This window comes from Muntiacus reevesi, chromosome 1 (assembly GCF_963930625.1).
Source record: "Muntiacus reevesi chromosome 1, mMunRee1.1, whole genome shotgun sequence".
NCBI classification, from domain to species: Eukaryota; Metazoa; Chordata; class Mammalia; order Artiodactyla; family Cervidae; genus Muntiacus; species Muntiacus reevesi.
This window is the reverse complement of record NC_089249.1, coordinates 222,040,978-222,068,734: the sequence shown is the minus strand read 5'-3', so window position 1 is coordinate 222,068,734 and position 27,757 is coordinate 222,040,978. Positions and strand designations below refer to the sequence as shown.

General features: G+C 57.0%; 2 protein-coding genes across 2 annotated transcripts; one reads left to right on the top strand and one right to left on the bottom strand.

Annotated features, from left to right (window-relative positions):
- On the top strand, window positions 1-8,589 carry MEX3D (mex-3 RNA binding family member D). The gene is made up of 2 exons (XM_065918507.1): window positions 1-859; window positions 6,376-8,589. Exons 1-2 carry the CDS (start codon window positions 259-261, stop codon window positions 7,734-7,736), a joined length of 1,962 nt encoding a protein of 653 aa, XP_065774579.1. The 5' UTR covers window positions 1-258; the 3' UTR covers window positions 7,737-8,589.
- A 10,419-nt stretch (window positions 8,590-19,008) lies between these two features.
- Window positions 19,009-25,827, bottom strand: PLK5 (polo like kinase 5 (inactive)). The gene is made up of 14 exons (XM_065919913.1): window positions 25,714-25,827; window positions 25,014-25,127; window positions 24,745-24,861; window positions 23,978-24,107; window positions 23,794-23,881; window positions 23,600-23,695; window positions 22,835-23,033; window positions 22,578-22,704; window positions 22,320-22,420; window positions 22,118-22,166; window positions 21,804-21,881; window positions 21,170-21,260; window positions 20,063-20,219; window positions 19,009-19,194 (listed from the first exon to the last, which is right to left on the bottom strand). Exons 1-14 carry the CDS (start codon window positions 25,825-25,827, stop codon window positions 19,009-19,011), a joined length of 1,647 nt encoding a protein of 548 aa, XP_065775985.1.
- Window positions 25,828-27,757: the final 1,930 nt, after the last annotated feature.

Here is a 27,757-nt window from a genome sequence, read left to right as displayed (position 1 = left end):
GAGGGCGGAGGGAAGGAGCGTCCGCGCCGCCGCCGCCGCCGCCGCCGACTAGCCGCCGCCGCCGAGAAGCAAGCAGAGCCGCGCCGCGCCGCCGCCGCCCGCGCCCGAGCAGCCCCGCCGCCGCCCCGCCCCGCCGCTGGATGCCGGCGGCCGGCGGCCGAGCTCCCAGAGGCGGAGGGCGGCGGCGCGGGCGGCGGCGGCGGCGGGGGCGGCCGGCGGCTGGGAGGCGGGAGCGCGGGCCTGAGCGCTAGCGCCGCCATGCCTAGCTCCACCGGACAGCCCGACGGCGACGGGGGCGCGCGCGGCGGCGGACCCGGGACGCCAGTCTGCGGGGACCCCAGCCCGGGTCCCCCGCCGCCGCCGCCGCCCCCGCCCGAGGGCGCCGATGAGGCCGCGCCCGCGCCCCGGCCGCCGCCCGAGCCCGACGACGCGGCCGCCGCGCTGCGCCTGGCCTTGGACCAGCTCTCGGGGCTGGGGCTGGGGGGCGCGGGCGACCAGGACGAGGAGGGGGCGACCGCAGGCGGCGGAGACGGAGCGGGTGCAGCGACTGGGGGCGCAGACGGCGGGGCTGCGGCGGAGCCGGCGCCCCCCGACGGGCCTGAGACGGGGGCGCCCGGGGTGGCCGTGGCCCCCGGTCCGCTGCCGCTGCTGGAGCCGGACGTGAGCCCCCCGCCGCCGCCTCGGCCGTCGCCGCCCGACGTGTTCACTGGCTTCGCGCCCCACCCCGCGGCGCTGGGCCCCCCGACGCTGCTGGCCGAGCAGATGAGCGTGATCGGCAGCCGCAAGAAGAGCGTGAACATGACCGAGTGTGTGCCCGTGCCCAGCTCCGAGCACGTCGCCGAGATCGTGGGTCGCCAGGGTGAGTGGCCGCCGTCGGGGGCGCCGCCCCAGGGGTTCCCGCGCGACTCGCCCCCAGAGGGGCCGCCCAGCCCAGCCCACGGCTGGACACCAGACCCCGGCCACGCCCCGCGTGGGCTCGGGCCTCGGTGGCCGCCTGTGCGCCTTTGTCCTGCCACTGGCCGCGGGAGAAAGTTGGGCGCGGCCCGCGCTCCTCCCCTCGGCGCTCCGGCCCCGCTGCCGCCTTTGTCTGGGTGCCTCCAGCCTGGAGAGCGCCCTGCGTGCAGCTCACTGCCTGGGGCCTGGGCCCCCGGAGGTTCCATCCCGGGGTTAAGGGGGTTGGTCCGGGCAGTGCCCTCTCCACACCCAGAAATGGCCCTGGGCGGTTCGCTCTCGTGTGAGGGGGGCTAGGGGCGAGGGCATTCTGGCAGGGTCAGGAGAGAGATTTGGTGGCACAAAGAGGGTACACCTCAGGACTTGCCAGCCTGGGCACCCTGCTGGGGGTGGGGAACAGGACACGGTGAGCGAGTATCCCTCCCGGCTGTCAGCCCCCAGTCAGGGATCCGGGATGTGCACAAGGACCCCCTGTGAAATCCACTTGGGGGGATCCAGCCCCACAGCTCTCTTCTGGCCAGGGTGTGGGGGTCCCAAAGCAACATTGTCGGAGGTCTTTGCAGCCTCCCCATTGTTCTCTTTGTTAGAGAGCCTGGCTGGGTGACATCAGGCCGGCGGCCGCTCATTGGCCCTGGAGCTGCGGGGCGGGCGGGCCGGAGGGTGGTGGGCAGTGCCCGGCCCAGCACACACCCACCCACCCTGTTAGCTGCCTGCCCACCAGCCTCAACTTTCTCTTTCCGGCACCGCTGGGCTTCGGCCTCGCTGTTGGTCAGCCAGGTTCTAGAACTTGGGGTGGGGCCTGGGCGGGGCTTGAGATGGGGTTGGGGGACCTTACCTCACGGGAGCTAGAGAAGGGTGTGGGGGGCTTGAGTTGCGAGATGACCTGTCACCCTGACTGCCACGGGCAGAGGACCACAGGGATGCCTGTACACCACTCTCTACTAGTTCCGGGTGGGTGGGGCCTTGGGGCCAGCAAGCCTGCTGCTTCAGCTGCAGGTACATTCAGTCATTCATTTGTCCACCCTACATGTGGACACAAGGACAGCCAGGTGTGGTGCTAGGTCAGAGGACTGCCATCAGGGGGTCCTTGGCTATGGGCAGGTGCCAAGAGACCCCAACTGGACACTTCCCCTCCCTGTGCTGTCCCCTCCCTGCCCTGTCCCCTGTAACCGTACTGGGACCTGGAAGAAGACAGCCACCCCACACCAAGTGTCTGGAAGCCCGTTGGGGGCAGATGTGGAGACTGAGGCCAGGGATGCTGCCCAAAGTCACTAGGCTGATCCATGGATAGTGGAGCATGAGGGCAAGCCCCCATGGATGCACGCAGCAGCACCTGGGGGTGTGGGCAGCAGGCAGAGGGCCCTGAGCCCTGGTCTCATCTGAGCGGTCTGGTGGCTGAGTCGTCAGGCTCCACCCTGTCTCTTCTGCCTCTGATACCCGTTTACTAGGTGTCCGCCTGGGTTCCCACTGATGGCAGGCAGCAAGGCAGGGACCCCCAGAACTCTCCCCACACCTAGGGTGGCTCCTCTCTGTGATGGGGGATGGGGGGAGAGGTTTTTGGAGGTTTTTGTGAAAATTCTCAAGCAAGATGCTGGTTCACCCAGTCCCTGACAGCACACAGTCGCCGCCCCATAATAAGTCAGGTGTATGGCCTCAGGGGGTGGAGGACATGCCAGGACAGGTCAGCAGCTTCAGCAGCCCTTGCTCCCCACTCTTGAAGCATCTGTGACCCCCATCTTCTCTCACCAGTTCTCAAGCACAGTCTGGAAGACACACTATGCCCTTTCTCTGGTCACAATCCCCCACCCCGCCCCGTCTACCCTATGGGTCCCTGAACATGGAGCCTGTCCCTTTTTCCTGCTCTGCTGGCTCAAGTGCAGGGGTCGTGGCCTGCCCTGAACTTACTCTTTTGTCTGACCGCTGGTGCAAGGCCGCCCCTTCCCTGGAGTTCATGGAGGGGGTGTGCATCTGTCCAGCCTCCTCTGGCAACCAGAGCAACAGACCTAGACTCTCCCTTTCCTGGACAACCCCATGCTGCTCCGTGAGCCTCAGTCTTCTCCCTCCTAGGTCTGTGCACCTTCTCAGCAAGGGGTAGGGACCATGACCCCTGGATGCTCCCTGGTCTCTGAGGCTGAGGCCTGAGGGACTGAGAGGACCCACGGAGTGGGGGCCTCAGCCTGCCCCATGGTATCCCCTATTGAGGACCTGCCACCTCCAGGCCAGGAGGGTAAAGTGGCAGAAGTGGAAATGCAGCCAGAGCCAGCTGGTAGGGCCGGAATTTGCACTCTAGTCTCTCGGGGCTCTTTTTGCACTGCGGGGAGAAAAGGTGAGCTGGGAGAGAACTAGTTCCAGGGTTGGGTGTATCAGGAGCTGACCCCTTTCCACAAACAAGAAAGTGGGAACTCAGAAGGACCAGTTGGGGGGGGGTGTCACCCCAGCCCGTCATCAGAAGTGAGCACGGATGGCACACATCTGCTGCCATTGACCTTGGCCTAGTTCCTTCCGAGACCCGCCCCCATCCACCCCAGTGCCCTCCTGCCTGGCTCCCCTGCCAGAGTCTGCAGTGTGGCCATGACTGGGGTGTTGGGGCTGGGTCTTCAGCACCAGGCCTGGCCTGCAGCACACCAGGTCACAATCAGGAACAAGTGACCTGCCAGTCACCTAGGGTCCCCTCCATTGTCCCTTGGTGAGAAGGGCCTCTGCTTGCTAGTCTCTGCCTGTGTGTGGCCCCATCCCTGTGGGATGGTCCAAGGGTGATGGGGGGCCATGCGTTGATGTTCTTATCTACCCACCCAGAGTGGGGAGCATAGGAAGAGAGCCATCCCCAGGCCCAGGTTGGGGGTTGCAGCCTTCCCTGCTTGCACAGTGGGTCCCTATTTCACACGGGAGCCCAGACATCCAACTGTGACTCAGCCTTGCTCTGGGACAGCACCCCACTGGGTTGTCCCAGCACACTGTCCCCTTAGCCAGGAGTGCTCCCCCAGTGCGCAGCCTCCTTCCCAGGGTGGTCCCCTTGGCTCCCCCACGTGGCCTTGAGGTTCCCTGGATGAGTGTGGTCTGTGGTCACCTGCATGGGCTCTCTTGGGGCCTGCTCCCTTGAATGCTTATTGCACTCAGTGCGGGGGTGGCCTGGATCCTGGTCCAGGCTCTTGTGAGCAGCAGGAAGCAGGACTGCCTGCAACTAGGCTGCCTGTGGGGACCCGAGGCCCTGCCTCTCTGAGGGCCGGTCCGGCAGCTATGGGGCTTGCTGGGGCCGGGGGGAGTCACCTGCCCTCTGCGGTTCTCTGAGTTGGAAACCTGGTTGGGGCAGGGCCCAGGAAGCTGCATTTCTGCTGTGCCCACCAATTGGCAGTGGTCCCCAGGGTCACTCCCGGAGCCCCGGTCCCACGCCCCCAAGCTCTGCCATCTCTAGGGGTCTTAGTGTAGGTGGGGTTGGGGGGCCAGTGGCTGTCACAGCTGAAATGGGGGTGGTGAGCTGGGCTCTGTTTGGCCACTGAGGGCTCCACCCAAGGCTGCTCTCAGGTCAGGGCAGGATGGGGTCCCATGAACAGGAAGCTGCAGGGTTCCACCCCCTTTGAGGCTCCCCCACAAGGGCAGGCTCCAGGCCCATCAGATCCTGCCCCAAACCTGTGAGACTGGGTCTGTTTCTGCTCTCTTTTGACAGATGAGGAAATTGAGGCATGAAATGGTCTCTCAGATGCCCAGGGTATCCCCAGTGTATCAGCCTTACATCACAGTCCTCTAGCCTCAGAGAGTTCAGAAAGTTAGACATAAGATCTGAGAAGTGTGTACTGGGGCCTGGCCCAGTATAGTCAGGATGGGCTTCCCCGGAGGAGGGCATGCCAGGCTGTGATATGATGCAGAGAAGGAAGAGGATATGAGAGGAACGTTGCCGATGGGAAAGGTCAGGTGCAAGGGGACTGTAGGACAGGCCCTTCCCAGCTGCCAAGTAGGGAGGAGACATCAGGGCAGGCATGGAGGCAGCCACGGGTCAGGGTGCCTTTGGAGTTGCCAGAAAGGCCGGGCAGCCACCAAGGAGAGGACCCCAGGAGGGCATGAAGGGGATGACCAGGGACCAGGAGGCGAGGCTGAGAAATGGCAGACGCCTGCTCACCTGCCCTGCTTTTATTCAGCTGTGGGTGAGGGGCGCCTGCCCGGAACCCAGGCTCCATCAGTCTGACTTCATCAGCACAGAAGGCTTGTCTGCTAACTTTGTATCTTTTCTTGTTGAGAACTTAGCCACACTGTTAACTCCATTCAGAGCCGCCCTCTGTGTGCATGGAAACAATTTTCCTGTGTCCTTCTGGCTTCCCAGTGCTTAGAGGGTAGGAGGGTCTCCCAGTCTCCTGGGCCCTAGTTCAAAATGTCTCAGAAGGCCCTGAGTCAGGGTGGGGTGTCAGGGGCCTGGTGAAACCACACCTGGCATTTAGATTTCTCGTGGGTGTCTTCCCCTTAGCCCTGGGAGGGCTGCCTAGATGCTGGGTGAGGTGGCAAGTCAAGGACCCTGCGTGACTGACCCTCCTCAACAGATATCCTGGCCCTTTTTTGCAGGGTCAACCCTCAGCCCACCTGGGCAGCAGTGATGAACCCCCAGGGCATGTCCCCAGCTTCCCCTCAGTGGCTGGGACCCCTGGAGGCCTGTGGAGGTGTTTTGACCTGGGGCACAGGATCTGCTGTTGGGGGAGGGTCATGTGATCAGAAGTTCCCACCACCAAGGACTCGGGTTCCCCTCCAGGCAGTCTGGGACTTGGTGTCAGAGAGTCTGTGTTAGTATCCTCTGTCCAGTACAGTGACCAAATGGCTCGAAACTAGAACTGAATGCTCACAGTTCTGCAGGGTGGGAATCTGAAATCGGGGTGTCGGTGGGGGGCATGCTCCTTCCAGAGGTTCCAGGAGAGGGTCTTCTCTGGCCTCCTGGCTTCCAGTGGTGTTCACGAGCTTTGGCGTCCTGGGGCTTGTGGCCACCTCCCTCCAGCCCTGGGCTCTGTCTTTACATGGCTGTAATCTCAGGGACACTCTGTGTCCCTCCCTCCATCCTTGGGCCTCAGTGTCCCCTCTGGTCCTACAAATTCCTGCCCCATAGCAGGGGGATTGTCAAAAAGGCAAAGAGAGGCCCTGTTGTAGGTTGAAAGGTGTCCCCCCAACTCCATGTCCACCTGGAATGTCAGAATGTGACCTTACTGGGCAAGAGTCTTGGCAGATGTAGTTAAGAGTGCGGTCATGATGGGTTGGGGTGGCCCTGAATCCAGTGACCAGTGTCTCTATAGAGTACGAAGGACATGTAGAGTGGCAGTCTGATGTTACAGCTGGAAGGTGGGGGCTCCCACCCAGGTCACCGGCTGTCTCATGCAGCTGCGGCCCTGGAGGGGCTGTCCGGGGGAGGGGTCCACGCCCTCACCGTGTCTTCCCCTCCTCCACCCCCAGGGTGCAAGATCAAGGCTCTGCGAGCCAAGACGAATACCTACATCAAGACTCCAGTGCGAGGGGAGGAGCCTGTCTTTATCGTGACTGGCCGCAAAGAGGACGTGGAGATGGCCAAGCGTGAGATCCTGTCGGCCGCCGAGCACTTCTCCGTGATCCGGGCCACGCGGAGCAAGGCGGGCGGGCTGCCGGGTACCGCGCAGGGCCCACCCAACCTGCCCGGACAGACCACAATCCAGGTGCGCGTACCCTACCGCGTGGTGGGGCTGGTGGTGGGGCCTAAGGGCGCCACCATCAAGCGCATCCAGCAACGGACGCATACATACATCGTGACGCCCGGGCGCGACAAGGAGCCGGTGTTTGCCGTGACGGGCATGCCCGAGAACGTGGACCGGGCGCGCGAGGAGATCGAGGCCCATATCACACTGCGCACGGGGGCCTTCACCGACGCTAGCCCCGACAGCGACTTCCACTCCAACGGCACAGATGTCTGCTTGGACCTGCTCGGGGCGGCCGCGGGCCTCTGGGCCAAAGCCCCCAACCCAGGCCGACGGCCCCCAGCCAGCCTCCGTGGGGACACTGCCCTGGGCGCCCCGGGAGGCCCTGAGTCATTCTACGCGGGCAGCCGCGGGGGACCGCCGGTGCCTGTGCCGGTGCCAGATGCTGGCCCTGCCAGCCCCTACAGCGCTTCTGGCAACGGGGGCTTCACCTTCGGCGGGGACGGTCCCGGGGCCCCCACGGGGCCACCCGCCCCCGAGGACTGCGACTTTGGCTTCGACTTCCTGGCACTGGACCTGACCGTGCCCACCGCGACCACCATCTGGGCGCCTTTCGAGCGGGCCACCCCGCTGCCGGCCTTCGGCGGCTGCTCGGCGGTCAATGGGGCCCCTGCGCCACCAGCCCCAGGTGCCCGACGCAGCAGCGGGACCGGCACACCACGCCACTCGCCCACGCTGCCAGAGCCTGGTGGCCTGGGCCTGGAGCTCCCGCTGGCCCGCCGGCCTACACCGGACCCAGTGGGCGCCCTGCCCTGGCGGCCGCCACAGGGCTCCCTGACGTCCTTCTCAAGCAGCGCCAGCTTCTCCACAGCCACCTCGCTGCCCAGCAGCTCGTCCGCCGCCTCGTGCTCGGCGCTGGATTCCAGCGCCCCCGAGAGCAGCCGTAAGCCCGCAGTGGCCCCAGCGCCTGCGGCCCTGGCGCGGGAGTGCGTGGTGTGCGCGGAGGGTGAGGTGATGGCCGCGCTGGTGCCCTGCGGCCACAACCTCTTCTGCATGGACTGCGCCGTCCGCATTTGCGGCAAGAGCGAGCCGGAGTGCCCGGCCTGCCGCACACCCGCTACCCAGGCCATTCATATCTTTTCCTAGCTGGGCCCCTCTCGCGCCTCAGCGGGCGCAGGGTGGGTGGGTGCGCAGGGCCTGGAGGGGCGGAAGGGGGCGGGGCGGCGGGCTGCACGGCCAGTGTTTACAGATGAGCTTTAACTCTTCCGGTCCCAGGCGTGGAGACGACGCGGCCGAGCGGCACCTCAGTTCTTAACAAATGACAGTATTGAGTCGACAGGTTAAAATAAACCAGAGAGAAAAGGCCTGCTTGCCTGCTTGCACTTTTTATTTAAGACACTCCCTACCCCCTACCCCCACCCCCCGCCCCCAGCCCAAGGTGATCTTTTTAAGAAGAAAAAACAAAACACGATTTTTAGAACTCTGGGGTGTACTTCTTTTGTATGTAGCGGATATCAATTTGACAGTGTTTGTTTTCCCACGGTCTCAACCTCTGCAGAAACTTCCAGGAGGAGGATGGCTCCCTTTGGGGGGATCATATGGTTACCCTGTAGTATGTAAGCCGCGCGCAGGCCGGAGGGGGGTGGGGGGGAGGGGCGAGGGGCGTCCGGAACTAACTTTTTTTTAATTATTAATCCTTTTCTGCTGTGGTTTCTGTTGACAGTTTTTAATTTTTGTTGTTTTTAAAAAAGAAAAAAAACTTTTACTTTTTACCTCTTGTGTATATGTAGGGAATTTATAGGGAAATATGTACTTTATGGAATAAATTTTAAGACTAAAATATATTTTATTTTAAATAAAGTAACGGACCTTTAATCTTACACAGCTAAATTACTGATTATATATTTGCTGAGCTGACCTAAGGGTTCAGAAAATTGTATCAAGAGTTTTATTTTTTGACTTCAAAGCCTTCTTAATAAAGTCTTTTTACTACACGTGAGACCTTGGCCTGGTGTGGAGTGGGTGGGCATGGGGGAGGGATGGGGTTGGGGGCTCAGATTCAGCCCCACCCACCTAGTTTTCCAGGTCAAAGCGTTACGGCTCAGGGTGTTCCACGTCTAGGCTTTTCCACAAGCCAGGTGCTGTTGGCATCTTATCCGGGCTCTACAGAGAGATGGTTCAGCCAGGTTCTCTTATCCTCAGGACCCCACGTCCTTGGGGACAACCCCCCATGGGGACAGCTGTGAGCCATCTGGGGGAGTGGTGATATTGGTTGCTTCCTGGGACACCTACCTGCTGCCGTGGCACTCCCATGCCTAGCAGGATGACATTGTAAAAAGGAGGGGGCAGGTCTTCCTCCCAGGAGGGGTCCTGAGGTCTCCTGGGCCCAAGGAACATCTGAGTAATAAGCCTCAGGTGTTGTCCCCCAGGCATCTAGTTGGGAGCAGAGGACTATGGGGTGTAGGGCTGCCAGACATGGTTCCTCAGGACTGGAACTGGCCCAGAGGCGAGGACTGGGGGACCACAGGTTGGCCTGTGGGCAGCTGTCAGGGGCCACCAGAGCTCCAGAGGGTGGGAGGAAGCTGTGGAGTGAGTTGACGATGGGATGTGCTGACAGGGAGGGGCCTAGGACTGCTCCAGGGACAAGCCCAGAGGCCAGGCGACCACAGGCTGCTGGCTCAGGGAACAGGCAGCGAGGAACCTGGAGAACAGAGCAGCCTGGAGGGCTTTCAGGGGAAGGCTGAGAGTTTGGGATGACAGGAGCATCTGAAGGGGCAACAGGGACAGAGAGGAAGCAGCCAGAGATGGACAGGGCACCCCCAAGAGCAAGTGGTGGCCACCTCGGATCCTCTGGTTGGGATTAGTCACCCCAGGCTGTGGAACCCCGGTGGGTCTCAGGACAGACCCTGTGCACCCAAGGTTCCAGTCCAGTCCTGCTGGAATGTCCCCATCTGTAAATGGGGAAACACCTAGGTCCACACTCCTGGCACTGGTGAGGCTCCAGTCTTGGAGTGCATTGGTACATGGCCCCCAAAAGATATAGCCCTGGAACCTATGTGTCAGAGCTTACAGACCGGTCTTTGCAGCTATAGTCAAGAAAGAATCTTGAGATCATACTGCATCAGGGTGGCCCTGTAAGAGAGTGTCCTTATAAGAAAGCAGGAGTCACAGACGCGAGGAGAAGCTGTGTGACTCTGTAGGCTCCTCTGTCCATGGGATTCTCCAGACAAGAATACTGGAGTGGGTTGCCATTTCCTCCTCCAGGGGATCTTCCCAACCCAGGGATCAAATCCGTGTCTCCTGTCACAGATCGATTCTTTACCCTCTGAGCTATCAGAAAAACCTTCATCCTGCATTAGGGTGGCCCTAAATCTAATGTCTTTGTAAGAGACACAGCAGGATCACAGACATGGGGGGAGAAACTGTGTGACACTGGAGGTGAGAGGGGGGTTGATGCAATCACAAGCCCAGAACGCCTGGAGTCCCCAGAAGCTAGAAGAGGCAGGAAGGACCGCCCACCACCCGCCCTGGAGTCTTCAGAGGAATCACGGTCCTGCCACACCTTGATCCCTGACTTCTGGCCTCCCAGAACAGGAAGAACATATACCTATTGTCTTAACCCGCCCACTTTAAGGTGATTTTTTAAAGCCACCCTGGGAAACTGATATGGTAGGTAGGCTAGATTGAGGGGTTGACTGGATGGCACAGTCAGGTGCAGATAGCATGGCAAAGATTTAGAGGTGATGAGATCCCAGGACACATCCAGGGAACATAGAGTGGTTGATCAGAGGGACAGGTGAGAATAATGGGAGACAAGTTGAAAAGGTGAATTGGAGCCAGGCCTTGGAATTCCTCCTTTAATCTCTCCCACCTGTGTCAGGACTTTTATTGGGTCCCCATTTTTGCCACAGTCTTCCTCACCCTTGGACCTTCCCCTTTACAAGGAGAAAGACACACCATCCCATACTGGACTTTGGTCAAGAGAATTCAAATGTAAATAGCCCCAGGTGTCCGGAGGTTCCTCTGTGGGCCACATCTCTCTGGAAAGTTCCAGTCCAGGATTGTCCCATAGGGCATCTTGTTATGATGGCACTGTTGTAGACCTATACCGCCCAGTACAGAACCCATCAGCCACATGGGTGATCCAGCATTTGAAATGTGACTTGTGCAACCAAGAGATTGAATCTTAAATGTTGTTTGGCTTTAATTTAAATTGAGATAGCATCTAGGGAAGCTGTTTACCATATAGACTCTTTTAAAGCAGAGAAACAGGACGGCCAGTGTGCCCAGAGACTGTGGTGAGGGTAACAGGGAGTGGAGGTCCTGATCAGAGTGGCTCCAAGGTGACAAAGCCACGGGGGAGGGAAAACCTGTGGGCTGATGCGGTCGGCAGCATAATAATCCCAAAGACATCACATCCTGATCCCAGGGCCTGTGGACATGTCACCTCATGCAGCAGAGGGGACTCTGCAGGTGAGATTAAGGCCCTTGAGATGCGGACAACCCTGGATTCCCCAGGGGGAGCCCAGTGTCATCACAGGGTCCTTATAAGAGGGAGGGGGAGGGTCAGAGGCAGAGATAGGGAAGATTTGCACTGTTGGCTGTGAGGATGGAGGGAGGGGCCGCAAACCAGGGATGCAGCGCCTCTAGAAGCAGGAAAAGGGGGGAGCCAGTGCTCCCCTGGAGCCTCCGGAGGGGACAGCCCTGCCCACGTGTGAATCTGAGGACTTTTGCCGTCCAAGACTGTTAGGGAGAATAAATTTGTGTTGCTTTAAGCCCCCACATGTGTGGTGCTTTGTTTCAATATAGGAAACTCACACAGCTGTGTTAAAAGCTGCCCAAGCACCTTGGAGAAATGGCTGATTCTATGCTCTGTGCAGGGAAACTACGAAATGAGCCTAGACATCTTGCAGTGCCAGAAAGTAAGGACATCCTCAAAACACCCCATGAGAATGAGGGCACATCCAAGGGACACCGAAGCCAGATGCCAGAGCTGAAATAATGCATCCTAGAAGATGGAGGACGCCCAGTAAACCTGAATTTCTAATACACAGTGGATCATGCTTTTAGTCAAAATTTGTCTCTAATATTGCCTGGGACACCCCTTGACCTGATGATCATTGTTATTTACCTGAAATTCAGATTTAACAGAATGTACTATGTTTTTATTTGCTTCATGTGGTAACTCTATGAGATATGGAGGGGAATGAGAACCCACTGATTTGCAGGGAGATACATATATGCTGGAGAGGTCCCTCCTGTGATTCCTGAATTCCACCCTGACTTTAAAGATGCAGAGCAGCCTAACAGGATGTGGACAACATATTAAAAAGCAGAGACCTCACTTTGTTAACAAAGGTCTGTAGAGTCAAAGCTATGGTTTGGCCACTTGATGTGAAGAGCCAGCTCATTGGAAAAGACCCTGATGCTGGGCAAGATTGAGTACAGGAGGAGTAGGGAGCAGCAGAGGATGAGATGGTTGGATGGCATCACCACTCAATTGGACATAAATTTGAGCAAACTCAGGGAGATAGCCAGGGACAGGGGAGCCTGGTGTGCTGCAGTCCATTGGATCCGAGAGACTGGGACTCAGCTTAGGGACTGAACAACGCCAGGATACGGGGTGGGGACTGGCAGGTTCGTGAACCTGGAGCAGAATTAATTTCCCACACATTTATGGATATGGACTGAGCGCCTTGATCTTTGCCATTCCAGGAGCGGTTTTGCCAGGAGGAAGCCAGAAAGCCCCAGGCACTTTTGCTGCTATTAACCCCTTGAGCCATCCCCAGCCGGGCCCCTCCAGCGGCTGGGAGGGACCAGAACTGCTTGTCCTCTGTCGCCACCGTGTGGCCAGAGCTGCACTCTGCCCGATACTGCTGCAGAGCCCGCTCCTTGTTATTTATGTAGTAAAGTGGGCGTAACTGCCCTTGGCCCAGGCCTGTGGGCTCCTCAGGACACAAACCAGTCCCCTTCCACAGCCCACCATCCATCGCTCAGCAGCCCAGCGCTGGCATGCAGTGGGCCCTCCCTAAATGTTTGCTGATTGAATACATGACAGGGACCGATCCACCCCACCCAAATAAAACTGAGGGTTTTTTCTCTACTCTAATCAGATCCCTAACCGCCTGACCTTCTGAGGTCCTGAGATACTGCGCACATTTAAATACATACCTGAGTGGGAAAGGAGGTGACACAGACCCTGGAGGCCACCTGCTTTACACCATCTGATCATTGGGAATTTACCCTGGTGTCCAGTGTGACTAGGGCTTGGAGTTTATTCTTCCAGATAATTAATGTAAGTTCTCCCCCTAGACACTGTGATCATTTGGGGCCTGGATCATCCTCTGTGGGATGTCCTGGACACTGTGGGAGTTGACCAGCATCCTTGCTCTCCCATTCGATGCCAGGAGCCCCCCTCCCCCAGTTCTGACGATGAAAATGTTCTAAAGTCTCCTCTGGGGGCAGGAACCTCCCCTCCCCCAGTGAGAACCGTTCATCCCATTTCTCAGGGATTGGACCAAATTGGCCCTGAACATGCTGTGTCCCGGAATCTCCCCACATACCCACCCACATGGAGGGTTCCACTTGCAGAGTTGGAACATCTGATTTTGGTTTATTTCAAGCAACCCTTAAGATGGATTCATGTCCCAGCTAAAATGACTTATGCTTGACTCGTAAAACTTTTTAGCGTTGGAAACGTCATGTGTAAATCCAAGCAGAGAGGGTCAATCCAAAGGACCCAGCTTCAGCAGATAACCAATTCTCAAATTTCCCAGCAATTCTTGGCTGTTTCTCTCCACCTGCCCCACCCCCACCAGGCTCTGTAGCAAACTGCATTTGTCCACAAGGCCAGGATGCTTACTGAGTAACACACATAGCCACAATGTCACCATCAGAACTTAAAATTGTTAACAATAACTTTTAAAAAAAAAAGTTAAGACATGTGGGATCTAGTTACCTGACCAGGGATCAAACCTGGGCCCCTTCCATTGAGAGTGCAGAGTCTTAGTAACTGGACCACCAGGGGAGTCCTCACGGTAAGGCTAATATCTTAACAGTAACTCTCTGGGCAGCTTTTCCCTTTCCTCGAGTGTATAGTTATTGTTTACAAGTCAGTTAGTTTCAATCTGCATCCAGCACATACTCCTTGCAGATCTGGCTATCATGTTTTGTTCATGTACTCTAACCAGCGGTTCCCAACACAGATCCTCAGTGTGGATGAGGAGGTTTAAAAAATGTCAAAGCCCAAGTCCCCCCAGTTATGCTGTAATTAGTCTGGGTGCCACGTGAGCAGCAGGATTCTTTTTCAATTGTGGTAAGCATAACAAAATTTACCACTTTGAAGTGTACATTGAGTATATTCACAATTTGGCCCGTCCATCACCCCTATCTCATTCCAGAATATTCTCATCACTCCAAAAAGAAATCCCACCTCCATTACCAGTCATTCCGCACCCCCAGCCCCTGACAACCAGGATCTGTGTCTGTGGATCGGCCTGCTCTGGACAGTCCATCAGTGGAATCACACCCTGTGTGTCCTTGTGAGTCTCCTTCCCTCACTGAGCATCGTGTTCTCAAGTTTCATCCATAGTGTAGGGAGTGTCAGGGCTTCTCTCCTTTTATGATTGAAGAATATTCTAGTGTATATACGGACCACCTTTTGTTATCCATTCATCCTTGAGGGATGAATTTTTTAATTAAATGTTTTTGTGTTAAAAAATTAAAGGAAAAATTTTGACTGTGCTAGGTCTTCATTGCTGAGTACTGGCTTCAGTAGCTGAGGCACACAGACTTAGTTGCATAGAGACCTAGGAATAAAATTGCTGAATTATTTGGTAATTCTATGTTTAATTTACTGAGGAACCAAGGAACAGAGGTTTTTGGGTTTGTTTTATTTTTAATTTTTGTCGAGCTACGCTGGCATGTGGGATCTTAGTTCCCAGATCAGGGGTCAAACCTGCACCCCTGCAATGGAAGCGAGGAGTCTTAACCACTGCACTGCCAGAGAAGTCCGAAACAGAGTTTTTAATTGAAATTTTTATTGAGATCTTGTAGATTCCCCTGGAGTTTTAAGAAATAATGCTGATCCCTTATACATTCTGTCCAGTCTCCCCCAAAGTTTGCGTTTGCAAAACAACAGTCGGTACCTCAACCAGGATACATTTATATCTAAATCAGATTTCCAGGTCCCTCAGTTTTTCTTGCATTTGTGTATGTGTGTGTATTTAGTTGTCTACAGTTTTATCAGCAGGGTAGGTACATGTATACACCACCACGGTGGCCTATTTCCCTAACCTTGGCAACCACTCAAATGTCCTCCATTTCAAAAAGGATATCATTTCAAAAGTACTATATAAACATAATCTTACAGTATGTGAGACTGTAAGTATGTTAGACATTGTTTTTGTTTTTTGCTCAGCATGATTCCCCGGAGTCATCAGGATTTTTTATACTCTTCAGTGAGGCGGTCTGATATTATTCAGGTTGACCTACTTACAGCTGTTCTCCTAGCAACCCATGTGCCTCAGTTTTCTCATCTGTTAAATGGGGAGAGGAAAGCCCCCAGCACTCAGGTGAGCTTTGAGAATTAGAGTAGATGGGGAACCAGGTGCCCGCAGTCAGGACCTGGAGCCTTTGAGGCTTTGTGATGGCACGCCAGGTTGCCATGGCACCAACCAACCTGCCTGCCCGGGATGCTACAGCCCTGGTCCCGCCTCGCTTGCTGGTGATTGGAGGAGGCATCGTGACACATGCTCCCACGGACCAATGAAGAGGTAGTCCAGAGGCTGGGGTCTGCGGACGCTTTAGATTGGAGGAAAAGGGTAGAATTGAGTGAAAAATATACTTTCCGTGGTTTCTTTAAACACACACACACACACACACACACACACACACACACACACACACACACACACACACACACACACACACACACACACACACACACACACAAAAACGGCCTGGTCATCCCTGGAATGAATTCATTTCCATTTCATGAAGCTCCAACCCGTTGTAAATGCCCCCAAAGGTGAGGCTATTCTCCTAGTAATTTTATTTCTTACGACACACAGTTAACCTCTCTGAAGAAGATTCCAGAAATTTTCAGTGTGAGGGTGGTGTGGGCACTTTGCCATCTCTCGAAGTTCTCATACCTAGAAATAAGAATCGGCCTGGGAGGTTATGAAATTAATATATTCCGTGGTTGGTTTATTTTTAATAAACCACCATTGTAGGCTCAGGGTGTGGGCGATTCTCACAGATTGTTGCTGTTCTTACGCCCACAAACAGATGGAAATAAATACTCTAGGTAGGTCATTTTGCAAGATGCACAGTTAAATGGACCGTGGATGTTTTGCCTCCCCCCCACTCCCAGAAACAAATGTTCTGGGTAGAAAAGGGGCTGGGTCCTTCTCATGTTTTGGCATGTGTGCTAGTTAGCTATTGCTGGGTAATGCATCACCCCCAAACTGAGTGACTTGAAACATCTATTTATACATTAGAGTATTAGCCAGGAAAAAGAGTGACATTCTGACACACTGCAGCATGGATGGACTTTGAAAATACCATGCTCGGGACTTCCCTGGAGGCCCAGTGGTTAAGACTGCGGGCTTGCACTGTAGAGGGAATGGGTTCCATCTCTGGTCTGGAACCTAAGATCCCACATGCTATGCAGCAAGGCCAAATAAGTAAATATTTTTTTTAATTGAAAAAAAAGAAATATGATACTCGGTGAGAGAAGTCAAACATGAAAGGCCACACAGCATGTGATTCTGTTGATGGGAAATGTCCAGAACAGAAAATGGGAAATGTGGATCTCCAGGCAGATCCACAGGCACAGAGAGTGGGTTCTTGGTTGTCAGGGGCTGGGGAAGTGAAGGGGGTGAGGAGTGACTGCTGATGAGGACAGGTGTTCTTCTGGAGTGATGGACTCTTCTGGAACTAGACAGGGGTGGTGACTGTGCAACACTGAATGCACTTAGTGCCATGGAGCTGTACACGTTAAAATGGTGATTTTCATGTTATGTTACCTCAGTAGTAATAATAGTAGCAAAGTAAAAAAAAAATTTAAAAAACACAATTCACACATGGTTTGTGTACTTCTCCGTTCACACCCCATTCCTCTGGATTCTCCAGGGAATCCGGGGAGATTCTAAACTCTCCCTTTTTTATGCAGAACAATTTCTCTTCCCGGGTCTGACCACACTCAGGCCTGTGACCTCCCCTGATGGGCCCCCAGCCCCTTCGTTCCCTCCCTTTACCTGTTCTTCCACAAAATCACCAGGTGGGTCTTTCCACCCAGAGACAGGAATGCACCCAGTCATAGGGTTGAGAGAAAGAGCAACACTGATGGTTTAATTTTTTCCATAGGAACATACTGAAAGGCACTCAGTTGTGTCTGACTCTTTGAGACCCCATGGACTATAAAGTCCATGGAATTCTCCAGGCCAGAATACTGGAGTGGGTAGCCATTCCCTTCTCCAGGGGATCTTCCCAACTCAGGGATTGAACGCAGGTCTTCCGCATTGTGGGCAGTCTTCACCAACTGAGCCACCAGGGAAGCCACAGGAGCATGAGTGCCTGAAAATGGATAGAAAGATCCAGAGAACCTTGCTGGGGCCTCCTCCCCAGGAAGGAAGAGGGCCAGAGATGACAGGCATCAGCCCTGGGGATTTAGCTTCATCTGTGAGGTTGCAATTTGGAAACTGATAGCAGGTGTGTGTGTGAGTTGCTCAGTCGTGTCTGACTTTTTGCAACCCAGTGGATTGTAGCCCACCAGGTTCCTCTGTGGAGAAGGCAATGGCAACCCACTCCAGTACTCTTGCCTGGAAAATCCCATGGGCGGAGGAGCCTAGTAGGCTGCAGTCCATGAGGTCGCTAAGAGTCGGACATGACTGAGCAACTTCACTTTCACTTTTCACATTCATGCATTGGAGAAGGAAATGGCAACCCACTCCAGTGTTCTTGCCTGGAGAGTCCCAGGGACGGGGGTACCTGGTGGGCTGCTGTCTATGGGGTCACACAGAGTCGGACACGACTGAAGCGACTTAGCAGCAGCAGGCTCCTCTGTCTATAGAATTCTCCAGGCAAGAAGACTGGAGTGGGTTGCCATTCCCTTTTCCAAGGAGTCTTCCCACCCAGGGATTGAGCCTGGGTCTCCTGCACTGATTCTTTCCAAGCAGGCAGTTCAAAGGGAAAAGCCTGCTGGGGGGTGGGCTTAGGTTCCCAACTCTGACCTGCTTGGTGACCTGCTGCAGGCCTCGTCCCTCTTCAGGTGCCCCTGTGCCCTGCCTGCAGGTGGGTGCCTGTGGGCCCTGGGATCCTTCCCAGGGCTGTGAAGGGTCACCTGAGTGAGGGTTGCAGCTCTGCCTGGGCCACGTCTCCAACCCCTGAGACATCTTCCCATTGAACACAGCAGATGGGCTTGAACCTCCCGCCTCCACAGGCAGCCACGCCAGGTGGCAAGGATGTCATCAAAGGGCTCAGAACCTTTGTTCAAAACCTTGGGATTGGAACCTCCCTGGTGGGGGAGCTAAGATCCCACATGCCTCATGGCCAAGAAACCCAAAACATAAAACAGAAGCAATATTGTAACACATGCAACAGAGTCCTTAAAAATGGTATACATTAAAAAAAAAAAATCTTAAAAAGCCTTGGGATTTGCTTCACTCGACCTGATCCTGACCCAGCACAGGGAGCCTGATGGATTGAAGAACACCGCCTCCTACAATCTGGGTTCAGGAAGCAATTGTCTTTTCCAGACCAGCCAGACTCAAGCCTCTGAGTTCTCTCGTTTCTGTTGGCTCGCCAGCCAGCTCTTTCCTGAACTCATCTTTCTGATACTATCCTCTTGCACATAACGGCCAGCTGTCCATCAACCAGAGCCTCCAGCTCTAGAAGCGCACACACCCCACCCCAGGGCAAAGGTGCCAAATGTCTTGCCCTGGCATGACAGAGGTCACCATTTCCCCAGCCTCCCCATCCATGTCCTCCCTGACCATCCGTTAAGCAGTGTTCCATACTTGAGAGTTTTGGTCATGGCAGAACCCCAGTCTGGTAAGGATTTCTGTGTTGGTGAAAATCTGGCCCACCTATCTGTATCACAGAGAGCAGTGGGCTCAGATCATACTGGGTTTGGGTGCCCCCTTGCCAAAGCTCCTCAAATGCCCCAAAGAGAGGCAGATGGGGCAGGCTGCAGAGTCAAGTCTCCTTTAATGAAAAAAGAACAAATCTAGACACAAGTCTGGGTTGAACAGTCATGCCAAGAGGCTAGACGAGGACCCCCCCCCCAACCCCCTGCACACTCCCTATGCTGTCCCCAAGGACGTCCCTCAGGGAGGAAAGGGGGGCAATGGGGGCAGAAATGGACCCTGGGTCCTGGGTATCAACATGCAGAGGTCCACTCTGACCCTTGGGATCGCTAAATGCTCTGTAGCATGAGGATGGCATGCTGAAGGTGCTGGTGGGTGCCTGGGGCACAGCCATGGCCCCGCAGGATGCCCAGTGGGTAGGAGGTGCCAGGCTGGCCCAGTTCCCAGACTGTGAGCAGCAGCTCCTCACCACCCCCACTCAGCACAAGTTGTTCCTGATCTCCGCTGCCGCTGACCTGCCAATGTGGGGAGAAGCTGGGGTGGAAGGGAGAAGAGGCCCCGGCCCTCGGGGGGCAAGTGGACAGGAGACTGAGGGTGCCTGACCTGAGTTTCAGTGGCTGCCCCCCGCCGTGGGGACTCCAGGCCAGGAGCCAGGGCTGTACCGCACAGACAGGGAGACCAAGGCTCAGATGGGAGCCCCTGCCTATAACCACTCAGTGAGACCTCCTACTCAAGCCTGTGCCCTGGGGAACAGCAGCTCCTCACTGGTGCCAGCTCTCCCCACCGCTGGCCATGGCCATTGGAAGCCAATCCTGCCCTCTGAGACCCAGCCCAGGTCAGGGCACTTTGGTCTAAACAGAGATAGGGTTTTTACTGTAAAATAAAATCATACTAATTTTTGTAAGATGAGAGTAAGGATTGTATACTACTGCGTTGGAAGTCTGTTTTAGGAGCGGCTACAATTTCTTAGAGATTGCCAGAATTGCTCAGGAAAACCTACAACTGATTCTGCAGTGAGATGACATTTTGCCAGCTGCTACCGGTGACCACATGGGACCATGATCCCCAGTGACATTCTGCCATCATTCGAACACATTTTATTTCCAGTTTTATGCTTGGGAGTCGTAAATCTCAGTTCCTGGCTCCACCAGGAACCAACTGCTTACTAGGGCTTTCTCCCAAAAGCATGCAACACACCCGGCCCATCTGAGGGGGCCCCTTGCTCCCCTGTACCATCCCGTCGCTGAAGAGCAGCAGCACCAGGTGCTCCCGGCCAACTGGGCATGGACAGGCCCCCCCTCATGTGGACAGACCCAGCTGGGAGGCCTCAGGGCCGGGGATCCCCACCACCTGGCCCCCTGGCTCCCCCACCTCCACCCTCACCTCTTGAAGCTGCTGCTGCATGTACCAGGCAAAGAGCCACAGGACAGCCAGCAGGGAATCCTGTGCCCTGGGGAACAGCAGGGCACCCAGCAGGCTGGGCACATTCCTCAGGGTAAACATCTGCAGCTTTCCCAAGTGGGGCACGTAGCTCACCTGGCTGTTGTTTGGGGGGGCACAGGGTGGCGAGCATGGAGTCAGGGGCTCCATCCTCGGGCTCCACCCGAGGACACCTTCTCCTGTAGCCCCTTGGACCATGATTTGAAACCAGCTCTGCAGAGGGCTTTGAAACCAAGCCCTCTCTATCCATCCAGTCCCAACCCCGGCCCTAAACTCCAGACCCATGGCTCCTCAGACTTGGCTGTCCATGTTGAGATCCTGATGGCTCCCCACATCTGCCCTCTTGCCACCTTCCTCTTTTGCCTGGTGGCTGCTCCATTCCCCCCCCCCCAAACCTGCAAACTACACCCAGATTGCAGCCCTTGCTCACCCCTCCACAGCCATCACCCCAGCCCAAGTCACCACCTTTATCCACCCAGCTAGTCCGGCCACCTCCCTGCTGGTCTCCTGTTAATAAAAGTACAAGTCAGACTCCTCCTTCCTGCCCCAAGCCCAGCAGTGGCCTATGAGGCTCTGTAACTTCATGTCTGCCTCCATTCCACTCCTCAAATCCACCACACTGGGTCCCATCTTGGGGGCTTTGCACATGCTGTTCTGTGTGCCTCTGATGCTGCTCCTAACAGGCCCTTTCTCATCCTTCCTGTCTCACCTGAGCATCACTCCACCACAAATCCCCTCCCTCCACAACCACTCTATGGAGCTGCCTCCACCCCGCCAATCTGTCACCTCATCTGCTTTGTTTTCTTCAGAAAACTGCCACCAAAATCAACTTAGTGATTCGTTTGTTTAGCATTGTTCTCCCCCAGCAGGCAGTAAGCACCTGTACGTATGCACAGTCGGTGTTTATTAAATACTTGAGTGAATGAAGAAAGGTGAAGGCAGGGAGGACTTGGCCCCACAGGGGGTAGGAACTCCATGATTTATCCCCATTGGGGGTGCAGGGCCATGTGGGTGCTATCCCAAACCAAGACCCTGTTGCCACTGTCTGACAGTTGGTAGCCAAAGCGATACTTGCTAGAATAATCCACCCACTTGGGGGCCCAGAAGACAGGCTGCTGCTCTCCTGGGGGGTCCTGCATGGCTGGGCACAAGGAGGAAGTGACATGAGTGGGGGTTCCTGGAGGGGCCTGCTGGAGGCACAGGAGATGGGGAGAAAGGTCCAGGGCATAGAAATCCAACTCTTGGGGCTTCCTGGTGGTCCAGTGGTTAAGATTCCATGTTTCCACTGCAGGGGCAGCCAGTTCAATCCCTGGTAGGGAGAACTAAGATCCTGCATAACACATGGGGTGGCTGAAAAAAACAACACAAGCAACTCTTGCCTTGAGGGGAGAGGACTGGGGGACCCTGGGGTCACAGCCGCTTTTAGCAATCAATAAATCTGAAATGCCTGTAAGGTCCAAAACACTTGCAGGGCTTTGCTTTATTTCATTAAGCATTTTTTTTTTAATTAAAAATAAAATGGCTCAAGTCCACATGGCAGCCCAGAGCGAATGCTTGGAAGAGGAAAAAGACAGGAATGGGGAGCCTAGGGAAATCCAGCAGCCCAGAGGGAGGGCCAGGGGAAGCCAGAAGTCTGTCTTCCGGGCTTCTCAGCAAATCTCACGTTATCTTGTGCCGCCCCTACCTGGGGGACCCGAATCCAGGCAGAGCTGCAGGTTCCTGATGGCTGCCTCCACCTCCTGCCTTGGACTCCCCTCGGGCCCTGGGGAGACAGATCTCTGTTGGGGGGCACAGGATCTGGAGGGCAACCCCAGCCCCCCTCCCACATCCAGAAAAGTCCCATGTTCAACCCAGGAATCCAGACACGGTCCCCACTTTGCAGGTGGGGAAACTGAGGCCAGGAGAGGGGCTGTGATACTTGCAAGGCACAATCCTCACCCCCCACTTCTCCGCCCTCACCCCTGCCCACAGTTCCTGTCTAGGATGGAGCGTGCTCACCCGCCAGGTCACTCTGGAGTGTCCCCTGGGCCAACAGCTGGATGGGTCTCTCGGGGGCACAGAGCCCCGCTCTCCAACAGGGAGCCCTGGGGAGGGAGCAGCAGACGTTGGGAACTGGTGATGGGCTCCAGCCTCCCCATGGAGACCTTGTGACTTCTCCCCGTGCCCAGCCAGCTGTGAGGACACCCTCTGCATTCCCCACTACCTCCCCGCTCCCAGTCCTCACCTCACTGCCCCACTCCATGGAGTCAGGGTCTGAACCGTCTTCTCCAGAACCTGAGGCCTCCTGAGGAGCCAAGGGGCCTGCAGGGGGCGCAAGGATTTAGGGGTGGGGGCAGAGCCTGGGCCCACATGGAGGGCATCTGCCGTGGAGGTGGTTTCAGAGCAGGAAGGGGATATGACAGGTGTGTGAGATGCAGGGCAGGGAGGAGCAGGTGATGGGGGAAGGGGAGGTACTCACAGGGTGCCCGGTACTGGGGCAGTAGCAGCCGGCCCACTTTTCGGAAGAGTCTGCCCAGAGGCTGGGGGATGACGAAGATGGGCGGGCTGTGGCAGGAGTGGGGTGGCAGCCGGTCCGGGGTGAAGCCCTTCAGAGTGGGGAGCTGGAGGTCAGCAGGCTGCTCCTGAGTACCTGTGTTACCTGGGGGTGCTGACCCTCACCTGGGGCTGCTGAGACACCCCAGAGAGGGGCCGCCCTGTCCCGCTGACACCCCACACCTGCGTGAAAAAGTCATCCTGCAGCAAGTGGTCCAGGCTGGGCCGCTCGGCTGGGTTGAGGGCCAACAGGCGGGCGATGAGGCGGCGCGCGTTGGCAGACAGATGTGCAGGCTCAGGGTAGCGGCCATCTCGGATATTCTGGTACATCTCCGACAGGGGAGCCGCCACGAAGGGAGGGACGCCAGTCAGGACCATGTACCTGGCCAGGTCGGGGGCAGGAAGCAGGGCACCTGCTTGGATCTGTTCTGGGCATCCAGGGTCAGGTCACACCTACCTGTGCACACCTACCCTCAATCCCCGACACCATTCTCGCTTCACACCCTTTTTCTCACACCTGGCCTGCGTCCACTGTCACCTACTCATTCTTGTCTGCATAGAAGACAGCAGCATCTGTCTGTACCCCTGCTTGCACCTGGGTTACACCCGGACACTTGCATAGATCTTTCCAGTTTTAATTTATGCTTGCTTGCACCTGTCCCAATCCTGCATATGCCTCATGTCTGTACAAATGTCCTGATCTGCCTGTGTAGCTAACACCTGCACACACCTGTCCACACCTCTGGGCATGTTCAAACCCGTTCTCTGCTGCACATACACCCTCCTGTATCCCTATTCATACCTGTAGGCTCAAGTGATGGCAGGTGCCTGCTCCTGCCTGCCCCCCAGCTGCACACACTGAGGTCCTATGTTTGCTCATGCCTGCCTGTCCCCACCTGGGCATTCCTAACCCCCTTCCCCAGGCCTGGGGCTCCCAGGGGGACTCACATGATGCAGCCCAGAGCCCAGATGTCCGACTGGCAGGAATGTCCGTTTCTGGACACTACCTCTGGAGCCAGGAAGTTTGGGGTCCCGCAGAGCACTCTGGGGGCATAACAGGGGCTCAGGAAGACTGGGAACCCCCACACCAGGCCAGGCCCACCTGCACCCACCCAGAGAGCCCGCTCAGAGCTTGCAGTCACCTGTGGCAGCGGCCCCCTGGCCCCATCCTGGTGGCCAGCCCCAGGTCTCCGATCTTCACCTCCATGTTCTTGTTCAAGAAGAAGTTACCTTGTGGAGGGGAACGCAGCGGGCGGTGAGGAAGGAGCGTGGCTTGAGTGGAAGCCCCGCCCTCACCCTGCCCCGAAGCCCCGCCCCGGCGCGTACTGAGCTTCAGGTCTCGGTGGACGATGCGCCGCTGGTGCAGGTAGCTCAGGCCGCTGACCAGGCCTCGAAGATAGTAGCGCACCTCGGGCTCCGTCAGTGTCTGCCGTGCCTGCAGCACGTGGGCCAGCGACTGCAGGGGCCCGACAGGTGCCGCACCACCATCGAGGAGACACAGGTGAGTTCCAGGGGCCCAAGAAGGCAAAGGAAAATTCAGCCAGGCCCAGGTGGACGTGGCTGATTGTGGCATGGGCAGAAGTGAGCTCTGAGCCTGAGCCCACAGGAGTTCAGTGAACGGAGGGGCCACGATGAGCTTGTAGGCCAAAGATAAACACAAGGTGGGTGCACGCTGGGCACAGGTGAGCTTAGGTTTATTTAAGTGGGCTGAGTTTATTTAAGTGGGCTGTGAAGGTGCAGCTAAGTTCAGTTGGGTCCAGGAACGGGCATCCCTGCCAATCAGATATCTAGGCTCTGGACTGCACCATGTGAGTGGCCCTGGGAGCCCCGAGCCTGGGGAAGGGGGCGGGGCTGCCCAGTTGGAGACAGGTGTGGGCAAGTGGGGCCTGGCTGAGTACAGGAGAGGCACTGATGGGCTAAGATGTGCCTAGGTGGGTCAAGAGAGCCTTTGGGTGTCAGGGGTGCACAGGTGGGCCTGGCGTGGTCTCAGGTTAAAACAGGTAAGGAGAGACAGACAAGGGTGGGAGGACACAGATGAGCTCAGCAGACACGGGTGGGAGGGGACGTGCCTCCCTCTCACTCCACCCCCGCACCTGGCGACTGCAGTATTCCAACACCATGTATATGTGGTCCCGGTCAGCGAAGTGGCCGTGGAAGGCCACGATGTTGCGATGTCGCAGGCGGCTGTGCAGAGCGATCTCGCGTTCCACCTGCAGGCAGGGTACCATGTGTATACACCCGGTAGGCGCCCACACCCGAGGCATTCATACCCCCACAGGCGAGCTCCCCACCCCAGGGTAAGGACCTCTCTGGGGGCCCGCTTCAGTCCTGGGGCTCCCGGGCACTGACGCGCAGAGAGTACCTTGCCGCGGGCATGTAGCCGCGCAGCCCCGCCCCCTCCGCGAGGCACCACTTTGAGCGCGAACACAGCGCTGGTGGACATGTCGGTCAGCTTGTAGCAGCGGCTGAAGGCGCCCTGCAGGGCAGGAAAGACAAGCTGGGTGCATACAGGTGTGAGGACAGATGGCCAGGCCTCCTCACACACACAGAGAGCTCACACCTTCCTACCTGGAATCCCAAAGCAACACAACACAGATAAACGCGAAGGCACACAGATTCATCACAGACGCCTCCTTACCTGGACACGCAGAGGCCACAGAACCCCAACACAGTACCCAGACACACGCTACGACGCCCGCACACAGAAAGCACAGACCTGACACACGCAGACACACACGCTCAGGGAGTCCGCACCAAGGCTCCAAAACACACCACACACCCATCCCCTGGACACATAACCCACGCCACAGCACTGCACGCCTAACACCGGTTCCCGCCACACAACGCGCACCGCACAGCGAGTTCATCGCAGACCCAGGCATCCACCCACGCCAGCCCCGCGCCAGCCTCCAAACTCCCGCAGACACGCGGACACGCAGAGACAAAAGCCAGGGCGCACACTGGCTCATCTGCGGGTCGGGATTTCGCTTGCGCTCAACCGGGCTGGGACCCCCGCTCCGCCCCTCCTCCTTGCCGCGGACTTGGAGTGCTGGAGTCCCCACCTTGCCGATCAGCTTCCCGCGCCTGTACACGCGCCCTGAGCTCGGGTCGCGCAGGAAGACGGAGACCAACGGGCAGCAACTGCGCCGCCGCCGCCGCCGCGGCCGGGGATCCATCCCTCCCCGGGGGCCTGGCTGGCGCACTGGCGCAGCCTTGGGCGCGACCACCGCGCACAGCGCTGCTCCGGGGGCCGCGCGCTACTGGGGCGCCTCTTATTGGCCGAGGGGGGAGGGGTGGAGTCCAGACGCTCCGGGCGGCCGGTGCGGGAGGGGACGGGCGCGTGGGGACTCATGGGCTGGCGGGAGTTCCAGGGACCAGAGCGGCGCTGGCATCCTGCACGTAAACCCCGCGCCAGTCGCGCGCTCAGCTCACTGGCTTCTCCGATCCTGCGCCTCCCGCCAAGCTGTGAATTGTCCACGCGCCCATTTCTCTGAGCAGGAAACTGAGGTCAGAAGGTTTGTCTCACTTTCTCGAGGCCTCAAAAGGAAGGGTGAGTGGGAATGAGGGCTTGGCGTGGCTCCCCGCAAGGTGCACTTGAGGTCTGAGTCTAATTGTCCTGAATACACACGTGGGACTGCTGCAGATTGGTAGGTCCCTGGGGCCTGCCTGTATGACAATGTGAGGCTTGATCATCTTGGCCCTGGGGAGCCACAGCAGGGTTCAGAGGAAGAGAGAGAAAGGGGAAGAAGCCTAATATCTCTGGGACTGGGGCTGGTGGGGAGGGCAATACAGCCCAGAGGGGCACTGCTAGGAAGCTGCTTGCATAATGGACACTAGGCATCAGGAGCAGGATTTGAGGACTAAAGGAGAGGCACTGGGGTGGTGACTCCTGGCTCTGGCTTGGGCAGCCATGGAGAGGCAGGCGGATAGAGGACAAAAAGGCAGGCTTGGGCCCTGCAGAACTATGGTGGCATCCCTGAGCTGTGCCTCACACTTCCGGTGTCTCAAGTCATCCTTTCACTGATCCTGAGACCCAGGTACTGGCCTTGTCCCCATTTCACAGATGAACACACTGAGGCCCAGGGAGGTGAACTCACTTCCCTAGCCAGGAAGGGGCAATGCTGGGTTTGAATCTAGGCAGCTACCTCCAGATGCTTCAGAATTAATACCCATACCTTACATAACACAATGAATGGGGAGGGGTTAGAAGGGCTCCGTTTGGCTGGAATTAGGCCTTGGAATTTTCCAGAGACCAGATTTCAGAGTCTGGCCCAGCCAAGCCACCAGGGATAGGAAGCACCTTCTGTGTAGTCAGATGGCATGTCAAATGGGGGTGCCCAGGGCATGGGGGACTGTAAGGGGGTCCCAGTGCATTTGACAGGAGCCAGCCTCTGGCACCTTTCCAGGGGGGCTGGCCTCAGTGCCAGGGTCAAGGATTCCAGGCCAGTGCGGGGCAGGGGCGGAGGCCCAGCTGACTGTGGCCAGGGAGCCTGAGTCCCCTGCTAATGAGGATCAGGTGCAGTGTGACCAGAGGAAGGCAGCTGGGGGCCGTGTGGGTCTGAACTGTCATGTCACTGTCGCCCTGGAATCTGCTTGGGCAGGCAGGAATCCAGGTCCCTCTCAGGGCCACACCTCCGCCACCTGCTAATTCAGGTATTTGTCCAGCACTTACTGGCCTGTGGAGCTTGTGCTGGGCTCTGTGGGGCCAAGACAGACTTGCCTAACCCTCAGGAATCTGTAGACAGGAGATCACCCAGACTTAACCAAAGTCAGGGGTCTGGGTCAATACTGGAGGTCAGCGTCAGAAACCCAGACCCCTTCCACACAGTGGCTCATCCCAGAGGCTGGGGTTGTTCTTAGCCCCATGTTACAGATGAGAAAACCGAGGCTCAGGAAGGCATATGTGAACCAGTTGCCAGACTGTAACTGTGCTCAGCCTGGAGTGTAGGTTGGGGGATCCGAAGCCCCTGACCCCCCCAGTACTACCCCTTGGCTCCTTCCCAGGTGGCCCCAGGAGCACAGGAAGAGCTCTCACACTGGGGCAGGCAGTTGAGCCCACTGGACCCCTAGAAGCCTCCTGGGGGAAAGAAATCCCAAGTTCCTGGC

Excerpts from the sequence above, each read along its gene's own strand:
- PLK5 (XM_065919913.1), bottom strand. The coding sequence starts at position 25,827 with ATGGATCCCCGGCCGCGGCGGCGGCGGCGGCGCAGTTGCTGCCCGTTG. Across the intron at positions 23,034-23,599 it reads TGGGCTCTGGGCTGCATCAT|GTACATGGTCCTGACTGGCG; the intron begins GTGAGTCCCCCT and ends CGACCTGGCCAG. Across the intron at positions 22,167-22,319 it reads GGACTGGGAGCGGGGAGGTA|AGACCCATCCAGCTGTTGGC; the intron begins GTGGGGAATGCA and ends TGTGCCCCCGAG.
- MEX3D (XM_065918507.1), top strand. The coding sequence starts at position 259 with ATGCCTAGCTCCACCGGACAGCCCGACGGCGACGGGGGCGCGCGCGGC. Across the intron at positions 860-6,375 it reads CGAGATCGTGGGTCGCCAGG|GGTGCAAGATCAAGGCTCTG; the intron begins GTGAGTGGCCGC and ends CTCCACCCCCAG.